A 10,241-nucleotide genomic window follows, 5' to 3' on the forward strand; every position below is an offset into this window, starting at 1 on the left:
AAAAATGCTGTCCGGCAATTGTTTTTTTTTTAAGAAAAAAAAAAATTCTTTTTCTCTTCGGTTCTCTACTTGATTTCTTCAATTAGTCCAAGCAATTTGAATTCATGTACAATTGTTGTGGTGAAAGGAGAAAGTTTTTATTGTCCAAAAAATAAAATTTGTTTAAAAATCTTTTTTTTTTAAAAAAAAAGAATCTACAGGGGGACACATTTCTCTTGCTTGCGCATAAAACTCACTTCTTGTCCAATTGAAAGAATTTAACACGGACTCATACTAACATGGATTTGAGTATTGCTGATAGACTTTTTCAAGTAGCGGGTTCCACCATAGAGTTTTTAATGCTAGAATATTTTCAAAATTTTGAATTCAAGACTACTTGTTAAGCTGAAACAATCATTTATCCCAATAATAATGGCCTATTGCCTTTGGGACACATTTCTTTAATTTGGAATAGTATATAAATAATATTGATTTATACAAATCCAATCACGAAAATTACACACAATCTGCCAACTCTGCAAGCATGTTTCAGAAATAAAAGACTGATGAAAAAAAAAATAAAAAAAAATCACTCACAGCAGAAATGAAACCCGAAAATCAGAACATACGAAACACAACAAATCACACCACCCCCCATCTGATCAGAGTCCTCTTCCTCAACATCTCTCTCTCTTCATCTCCTGGCGCCATGAATAGCTGCTATGTAGAAAAGCTGCGTAGCTGACAGTATAATCAAGAACGCCTCCATTGTTCTCTGCAAAATTCAACATTCCAAATCTCAACTCAACACTTACCATACAGTTTCTGGGAATAAAAAAAAAAAAAAACACAGAAATTATCTGTTCTTGTCTTACCAGGCGGGCATTTCTGATATAAAGCTCAATCTCTTTGCAGGCGAAGCTGCACAATCGTTTGCTTGTCAGATCAATACAGTAATGATCATACCCAAAAGAAAAAACGAAAAACTTTTGAATTCAGGCAAATATGGTGGATGGATTATTATTATTATTACCCCATGGCAAGAAGGGTGAGAGTCCAAGCACGGCAGCAACAGAAGCTGCAGATGGCAAGCTCTCAGAGTCCATGAACGGACATGATTGAATCCAACAATTGCAGAAGCAGCTCCAACAACTCCAGCAATCAAAGAAAACATCACAAGAATCCAGTGGCTGCATTCCCCATGGGGAAATATATGGGCGAAAAATGAGCTGGAAGTTCAAATCCTGGACCTGCAGTTCTCAACAGTAGTACAAACATAAGCCAGATGCGAAGATAGAAACAACAGGAACTTCTATTTATCTTGTCATGAAACTCTCTGGATTGTGTCTGAGAAACATAATTGATACCTATGATGAAGCCATGATCTATTGCTCTGTTCATGGCCCATCCACCAATTCCCAAAACGACCACGTACATGCAGAAGTTGAGGAGCAGAAGCAATGTGGCAATGGGTTTCATTTCTTCGTTGGCCATCTCTGTACTGTGTGGATTTTCAAAAGCGGAAAGTTCTCTGATCAAGGAGGAGGAAGGAGGTTTCAGAAAGTTCCTTCTGATCGAGGATGGTGCAAGGGAGAGTCCTTTATGTATATTATAAATATATGCATAGGATAATTGGGTGGAAACTCGGGTTCTTTTCTTGCCAAGGCTGCTAGTTCAAAAGATCATGCAGGGTTGTAAAGAAGATGAAGGTTCGTGCTTCACTTTCAAGGCAGACGAAATATGCCAGATTCTTCCTTGCCTCCCTTTTTCTTGAGTTTGTTTTATGTATAGTACCTTGTTCAGTTTCCTACATGTTCCTCTTCGAGGCAAGTCATATTCTTTGCCCCTTGGGAACTCTTCCACTGTGGTCAGTGGCGCCAGGACTCTATTAGGGGTGGCAAATTAATTTTAAAAATAATAATTTAAAAAGAATTATTTAATATTTTTTAAAATAATCATACATTTTATAATTGTCCCTTGCTCATTGTCAAATGCTATTAAAAATATTTCCTTCTTCATAGATAAGTCCTATAATCACTATTAGATATTATTTATATATAATAGTAACTAGATATTTAAAAAATTAAATAATAAAATATTCCTTTCTAAAAATTACATTAGAGTTTTGAATTTAGTGAATTCATAATTAGACTTAAGTTAAAACATTCACACAAAAAAAAGGCCTCAATTTTAAAATAGTGAAGAAAGATAAAATTTTCATTTCTAAGTTCCAATTTCCTCCAAATTGAAGGGGTGCATATGGCCCCTCAAGTGAATGTAACTCCGCCACTGTGGTCCCAGTTCGTCTTCCAAAGTTTGCACTATTTTATGTCTATATGATGGCACTATTTTATGTTTATATGATGCTGGTATAATATATGTTAAACTAGACTAAAATTTATGAATCAACTCAGCTTTAAGTATTTATCATGAGTTTCCCCTCACTCATCTTTGCCCGTCTAATTTTTGAGCATTCTGAATCATTTTCTAGATGCAAGAGTTCATATTTCAATATTCATATTCTACCAAAAGCAAATGTCAAAAAGTTGCCATTTTTAACCAGGGAAAGAAAAGACGTCTTTTTGCAGAAACGTCACTTGATCCGAGTTGTATAAAAGTAAAATTCACATGCATCTGCTTTAGTTTTATAAAAGTAAAAATCCAGCATAAAGTAGGATGAGACCCAAAATGTACAGGGCCTAATAAAGGCATAAGAGTAGGGTTATATCCGAATGTGTTTTTATGACATCCAGGCTCCAGCTTATATTCGAAAAAAACATTTTCATGAAGCATTGGAAGTGCAAAAACCTGACCGTTGAAAGCTGAAAAATACTTGGGGATCCGAATCAATAGACTAAAACTAGTAAAACGGCCATTAAACAAGCCAAATATCTTAATGTAAAACATGCTACGAATTTCAGCAAAAATAAAATTATGACAAAAATCTATCACCACGACATTTATGTCAACCAAAAAACTTGCTACAAATCACAAGTGACTTTCAGAGTCATCCAGATTATTCATCCTCCTGACTGCGTAGTCTGGCTGTTTTGTTGGTAACAACAACATCAAGCTGGGCAGCTCTCTCAACTATCTCCTTTCTCTTCCTTGTGGAAACATTGTGAGCAATCTCAGCACAGTATGTCCTGAAATAACAGATAATCGGAACATCAGCGAAAGTTCTGATGCCATGCAATACAGTCTGGAACAGAGAATCAACAAAATTGGGACGAATCAGTTCACCTATTATGCATCATGAGAAGTTCTAGCTCTTTGACATTGTTCACAACAAATTTCTTGAAACCATTTGGGAGATAGTGTCTAGTCTTCTTGTCTGATCCATAGCCAATATTTGGCATTAAAGTGCATCCCTTGAACTTCCTCCTGACACGGGAATCAATACCCTTTGGCCTGCGCCAGTTTTCCTGCAGTAAACACGCAAGAACATAATTAAAGTTACAACAAAGGCAATCAATTACAAGGTTAAGTCACAACTTTAGAATATTGGCAAAGGCTTTCCTAAAGCTGCATGTACTCCTAAAGTCGCACCATTAGTAAGTGCAGCAAAGCAAATTCTGTTGGTTCTTGACATTCTTTAAACATAAAAACATTCTAAATTATAACAGGACCTGGATGGAGGAAACATCTTTTTCAGGGAGAAGATGCACCAAACCTGGTATGAATGGATTTAAGATGTCAACAGGGAAATAGTAACAGAAGGCCTATATAAAAAGCAAGCCAACTGTGTCGCAAGACCTGTATAAAATTTCTATATGCCCTTCAAACGAAATGCCCAGCTACAGAAACAAAATCTGGACATCAGATACCACGGGCAAATATACATGATAGAACCCAAAACATGATTACATACACGCCACATCAAAAGAAATAATATGAACAATATGACACGCCATACAAAATTCTCATAATTGACTGCAGAAAAGTTTAGAAAAACCAATTAGGGATGCCTAACAAAAGCAAAAAGATGCCTCATTGTCATGGAACTTCAAATAACTATGACTTCAACTAACATTTATCAAAGGCAAAACGCAAGCAGAAACTCTAATATGCAACTTCAGCCGAAAGATGGTGATATTTTGTGTAATAATCAGATATCAGTCATAATAATTAAATGCTTTACATCACCAGCAGCAGAAGCACCGGTATAAATTCATTAGTACAGTTTAAGAACATCATGAAACAATAAATGAACATTTGGTGATAAAATAGTCAATACACACAAAGCTATCCAAATATACAACAGAGGTCAGATGGTAGTGCATGTTAAAAATCATCATTCGACTGCAGAATTGATGGATAAACATCATCATCTCTCATTTACTGAATCACCATATTTTGAGGGGGGCCATGATAGACGTGTTCTGACACGAGAAAAGACATATGATTACCATTTACAACATTACAATCAAAGGATAAAATGAAGCCGTAGTGAATTATTGTCAGAAACTTGTAAATAGGCTAAAGAGCAAAGATCGCTTCACCTGAAGTGATTTAACTAGTGTTAGGTGCAACAATAAAACGAAAGGAAAGCAGGTAGAAGAATACAGACGAGCACATTTTTTATGTTTCGATGTGAAAGAAACATTAGCAATGACCTTGAAATGCACTGAACTACAACATACTAGGATCAGATACAATGTCAGTCACCATCTTGCACCAAATGGTGCAAATTAAGACTGGGGCGACAAAAACTGTCATAATATCCTATCCGAGCTCAATTGAGTCCTCCTCTACGCAGAATCACAATTGTAAAGAATGTAACTGGGTCATTAAGTTAAAGGTTCAAGGAGTGTTGGAATTGCATTCGAAGTTAGGCTCGTTATAATGCACTCTAGCCAAAAAGAAACAACCAATTTGCAATAACTGGCAAGGCGCAATGAAACAGCAGACCCCAAAGTAATCCATTAGTTCACATTGAACCGGTATTAAACCCGCAGGTTTGAATTGAGAACAGAATAAAACACCAACACCTAGCTCAATAGATCGTCAAATCAGACAGCAAATCAGGACATTAAAAAAATTACATATTTATACAAATGTCGTTCGGTTAGATACCTTCACAGAGATCTTGCGGTCGCTCTGCGGCCTCTTGAACTTCTTGACCCGCTTCTTCACGATCTTCTTTGAAAGCAATGGCACGGCCATTTTTGCTTCCCTGGTTCTTCAAAAAGGCACTAAAACAAAAAAAAAAAAAAAGAATGCTTTAGAACTTGCACTAGTCGACATAAACAACTGGAAATTTTCTAACGCAAACCCATTACTCTGAAACTTTGAAAAATTCACAATCAAAGTTAATATCCAAAAAGTTCAACAATTGAGACAGGGTGAGCAGGTGTCAGAGAGTAGAGAGACTTACAGCGAATTCCCCTTGCCGCCCAGTTCGTACTTTGAGCCTTGTATAAGTTTAAAACTTTATAGGAGCCCTGTGTTCTAGGGTTTTTCTGTTTTTTTTTGTTTTTTATTGGCACTGTCTTCTCAAAGGTTTTTCTGGGTCCGCTTGAGATGTGTTTCAAGAGGAGCAAAACTAGGCCCAATTAATTTGGGCCAGAAGATTAAGCCCAATGTAAGTTAAGAGGGGAGGGGTGAGCGGGTACTATTTTGTTTTGAGATGTGTTTTAAACTTTTAGATACAGATATCTGGTGAAAAATATTTTTCTTATTTGTTTTTGAAATATAATTTCATACATATAGGAATCTATATAGATAAATAATATTCACAAATCATAAAATATGCAACTCACTATTTAAATTTCGTGCAGTACGCATAAAAACATGTCTAGCATAAAATAAATGTATAATAAATAGCATTATTTTCATGTCATCGATAAAGCAACTCCATCATTATGTGTTTAATATATTTTTCATTTGTCTCTTTTCATTGTTACGTATGCACTCGTTTAAAATTGCAAGGTTTTTTGGTAGCATTTCAATTTGTAGATTTAGATTTAAATTTAAAATTTAAAATATCATATTTAAAAGGGTAAAAGGGCAAAATGAAATTTTTTTTTTAAAAAGTGTTTAGTATCTTAAACTTTTTTTTTTAAAAAAATGTTGCTTGAAACTTTTAAAAAAGGAAGAAATTTTTCCATATCATTAAATATTGGGTAAATGGGTTTTGACTAGAAGAAAAAATGACGTGACATGCTAATTGGATTTCTTCTCTCACCCTCTTCTCCCTCTCTCTTTCCCTGTGTTTCTTATCTACAGATCAACACCAGCCTCTACCATTGAACAATTTCCACATCATAGACGTCAGTGTTGTTATTTAGTTCCAAATGATAGTCATAGGGGTAGTGATGCTCACTTATCAGGAATTCCTTTAGACTAATTTTCATAAACATGAATGAGATTTGGAGTGAACAAAAAAGTAAAAGCAAACATTATGCTTGAAGTTATGCATATCATTGTACCAACATAAACAAGAAAGCATTCCCTTCCCAAATGAAGAATATTCAACTCAACAAGAACTAAAATTTTAATCCATATACATGCTTAGTACTAACATTTCCATTCCCATGAAGACTCACAACCTTTATGGCTTAAGAGTCTTCAACTTAAGTCTAGTGGGACCTTCTTCTCTGAAGAACTTATTGAACAAAGTTAAAACTTTCAAAACCCGCTTCTCAAATTCTCCAACAACACTTTCTCCACCTAAAGAGTGAGCCACAAACATCCACATAAGCTAAATCAAGAGCACAAAACAATGCAACCTACCAAGATTAAATAGAGCAAGTAACAAGCAACGATCATAGCCAAAGTAAACTCAGACAAGCATAAGTGAAATGCCATAGCTGTTGCCAAAAAGAAAGAAAGAAAGAAAGAAACACCATGGCTTGGTGATTTATGATTTGCACTGAGGCACCCATCTTCTTATCACAAAGCCCTGCTTGAAAACCCACTATCCTCAAACTCATATAAACATTTGTATCCCTCCTCCACCTATTGTGGCTTTCTTGATTTGAACATATTGGAGCATCCTTCTAAGTACTGGTTAGCTTGATCTCCTTATAATTGCAAACTATAGAAGGAAAAACTCATGAATTGAACCCCCACAACCCCTCGCAAACTCAAAGGTGATGTATGGTAAGAATGGAGAAGGAAGAAGAGGATTTTGGCATATCGAACAGAGATTGTTCATAATACTACGATAAGCTTCTCCAAACACACTCATCAACAAAAGCAAAGGAAGAATGGTGGGGAAGGTGGTTGAAAGAAGGAGAGAGACAAAGGCAGGAGGAGAAGGCAGCATGTGGACTGTGAATTATAGAGGGAGGAGAGAGTGGAGTACCACGTGGCCAATAAAGTCAAAAATAATGAACAATAAATGTGAAAATTGATGGTAGGATAAAATTGCTCTCTCTATTTTTTTTAAAGTTACAAGATGACATTGCTTCACAAAAAAATTTATTATATAAGGTTTCCTTGAAGGAAAAGTTCTAAGACTTTTTTGCCTTTATTTATAATTTGTAATTTATCATTCATCTTGGTTATTTGAAATATCAATACATCTCATTCTCACAATATTTTCCTATTTAGTCTTTCAAGTTTGGTTCATTTAAAAATTTCATGCCATGAGTGAATAAGACTAGACCTGCTTATATGTCACATGCTTACATGGCATTCTTATTAGCCACGCATCATGTTTACCTATCAATACATTAAAAAATAAAATCACAAAAAGTAGAAAAAAATTTGAAATTAAGAAGGGATTTCAGGATGGCAGCTGAAGAGAGTTTCTATCTAGTTCCTAGCTGTCCTTTTTTTTTTATACATAAGGAAACCCACAGGCTAACTTATAGTAAAACCATTAGTGTTCTCTCTCCAGACCATTCGTTATGAAGAACACGAGCTAATTCATGTGATGCATGGTGAAAGCCATGACACCCAGACATTGTTGAAAGACACTCTTTGCTAGAAAATCCACTGCTTTGTTCCATTCCCACATAACATGCTTTACTTGCACCTCCCAATCACAATTCAATAGTTGCCTAGCCATATTAATATTATTAACATCATTATGACTAGGCTACACCGCTGTATGAAGGAGATTAATAAACTCAGATGCATTTGACTCTAAAATATAATGACTTGCTCTCTTGCCTATGTCCCAAGCTAAGCCCAAACCATGCACAAATGCCCAAAGTTTAGTAGACAAACTACAACCATCATCCACCATAGCCATAAACCCACCAACAAACTTCCCCTTGGGGTCTTAAATTACACCCTCACAAGCAACAATACTTGTTATTAAAGAGCAACCACCATCAATGTTAACGAAAAGATCATAATAGTAGTGGAAAAAAGTAGTGTTTCTTAAATAGAGAGATGTAATATCCTTATTCTCTAACTCAAGTTTAACTCCAAATCTCAATTAATTAAGAGATTAGATTAAGATAAAAATAAGTTTATCGAGTTCATAAATAGATAGTAAAGTTAGGATCCCAAGTTTTCAAAACTAAAAATCATTTCTAAAGACTTTAAAATAGATAAATCAGAGTTCACAATTATATGGAATCATGAGATCATTTCAAGAATTAGTGCATCTGCTAAGGAATTAAAAAATAAGAGATTTTGTAAAATTTTAGGGTGTGCATCACAGCTCGTAGAACACATGTCATGGCGTGTTCACCTTTGTGCCATGCGTCGCGACTCATTGCACCATGCGCCACGATACATTGCACATTCCATGATAGTAAACTTTTGCTGTCAATTTAATAGCTTTTGGGATAACTTTGACACGCCCCATTCCTTTGTCCGACATTCAATTGATGCAAATTAGGTCTCTATGGAAAGCTCTTTCCGAACTCTAACTAATGGCTTTAATTTCATGATTAAATTATTACACATTTAAAATTTGGACACTCTTTTTTAAAACTTGCACTTTTTCAATAATTTTTCACAAAATTAAGTGTCCAACTCATTCATTAAAAGCTAAGAGTTATTAACACTACTTAGACCACATGTAATACACCAAAATCAACTTATACAATTCACTATATCATATCAAACACTTATAATTCACAATGTCAGTACTCAACTCCTTAATTTAAAAACATAGAAGGGGGAGTTCAAATCATCTATTTCATTAAATATATCATAAACATCACATAGTATGCCCAATTGTTACTTGCATTAGTATTTTGGCCCTATCACAGATATCACAATTCATAAACCTACTCCCTATGGCCCAAAATACACTTACAACTCATAAAACACGTAATGCAAGTAAGAACCAAAATGGACTATTCCTAGTTGGCAATCTCAATTGTCATATACACATAAAGACTCAAAAATAAAGAGGCCTACTAAATAGGATTGCAGTCCTAAGCCTCTGGTTGCTTTCCTTTATCTGGTCCTTTTAAGCTATTTCTTGTAATATTAAAGATAGTAGGGTGAGTACAACCACTTAGTAACTAAGGTTCAACTAATTTATATTAATGCATGATAATTAATTAAAATACAGGTGGCTAATTACAGTAAGATTTCAAATCATAAATTATTCTCTAGAACATAAAGATCTACATTTTCAAGCATAAATGCACATGCTTAAAGGATTATGAATTGTGAGCACCATTTCATGCAAGAGAATAACTAATCACATCGTCTATCAACATAATTTCTCATGGAACTAAGTTATACTCACATTTATGTACAATACATAAAACTATGTGCCCTTTTTTACTATATGCATTATCACACCTCCCTTATGTCCTTCTTAATCCTCTGACATGAAACCATGGGCTGTGGTATATTGAGATAGTCTATAATCCAAAACTTTCCTAGCCTAAACACTTGTGAGGGCATTACCCAGCCAACTCACTTGTGAAACATGGTTTTTCCTATTTTCTCATATTATAGGATGTCATTCTCCTTAAACCAACTTCCTTGTTGAACCAGTGGATAGCTAGCTAGGTTTGAGTCTTTCATTGAACCAGTGGGATAGTCTCTCATTAAACAAGTGGGATAATATGTATATAAACAATACGAGCAAGCCATTGACTTAAATGGAAACCTTACCATATGGATTTAATTCTCTACCCCTCTTCTTAGGCAAACTCTTGCCTCTCATGATCATGCGATACATATATATGCACTATTACAAGCAAACATTTACTCATCATTGTACTCAATCATAAATGGAACAATCACATAATACACACCCAATCAATTCATTGAACTTCACTTATCTATTTCATTAAACTTCTCATTCACAAATTCATTGAACTCCCAACCTCACATTT

The 10,241-nt window shown here is 34.9% G+C and overlaps 1 protein-coding gene, 3 non-coding genes and 1 pseudogene across 4 annotated transcripts; all 5 read right to left on the reverse strand.

Annotated features, from left to right (window-relative positions):
• Positions 1 to 662: 662 nt before the first annotated feature.
• LOC129304886 (membrane protein PM19L-like) lies at positions 663 to 1,473 on the reverse strand (annotated as a pseudogene).
• Positions 1,474 to 2,829: 1,356 nt separating this feature from the next.
• Positions 2,830 to 5,395, reverse strand: LOC129306259 (60S ribosomal protein L32-1-like). Its single transcript, XM_054946738.1, has 4 exons — positions 5,357 to 5,395; positions 5,056 to 5,174; positions 3,223 to 3,404; positions 2,830 to 3,125 (listed from the first exon to the last, which is right to left on the reverse strand). Exons 2-4 carry the CDS (start codon positions 5,143 to 5,145, stop codon positions 2,996 to 2,998), a joined length of 402 nt encoding a protein of 133 aa, XP_054802713.1. The 5' UTR covers positions 5,146 to 5,174; positions 5,357 to 5,395; the 3' UTR covers positions 2,830 to 2,995.
• On the reverse strand, positions 4,048 to 4,133 carry LOC129307497 (small nucleolar RNA Z196/R39/R59 family). The gene has a single exon (XR_008592391.1). It is a non-coding gene; the product is annotated as a small nucleolar RNA Z196/R39/R59 family (small nucleolar RNA).
• Positions 4,241 to 4,317, reverse strand: LOC129307578 (small nucleolar RNA Z195/SNORD33/SNORD32 family). Its single transcript, XR_008592464.1, has one exon. It is a non-coding gene; the product is annotated as a small nucleolar RNA Z195/SNORD33/SNORD32 family (small nucleolar RNA).
• Positions 4,625 to 4,705, reverse strand: LOC129307520 (small nucleolar RNA U31b). Its single transcript, XR_008592412.1, has one exon. It is a non-coding gene; the product is annotated as a small nucleolar RNA U31b (small nucleolar RNA).
• Positions 5,396 to 10,241: the final 4,846 nt, after the last annotated feature.

This window comes from Prosopis cineraria, unplaced genomic scaffold (genome assembly GCF_029017545.1).
Source record: "Prosopis cineraria cultivar Desert tree isolate PC_DT_omini unplaced genomic scaffold, ASM2901754v1 PC3, whole genome shotgun sequence".
Lineage (NCBI taxonomy): Eukaryota > Viridiplantae > Streptophyta > Magnoliopsida > Fabales > Fabaceae > Prosopis > Prosopis cineraria.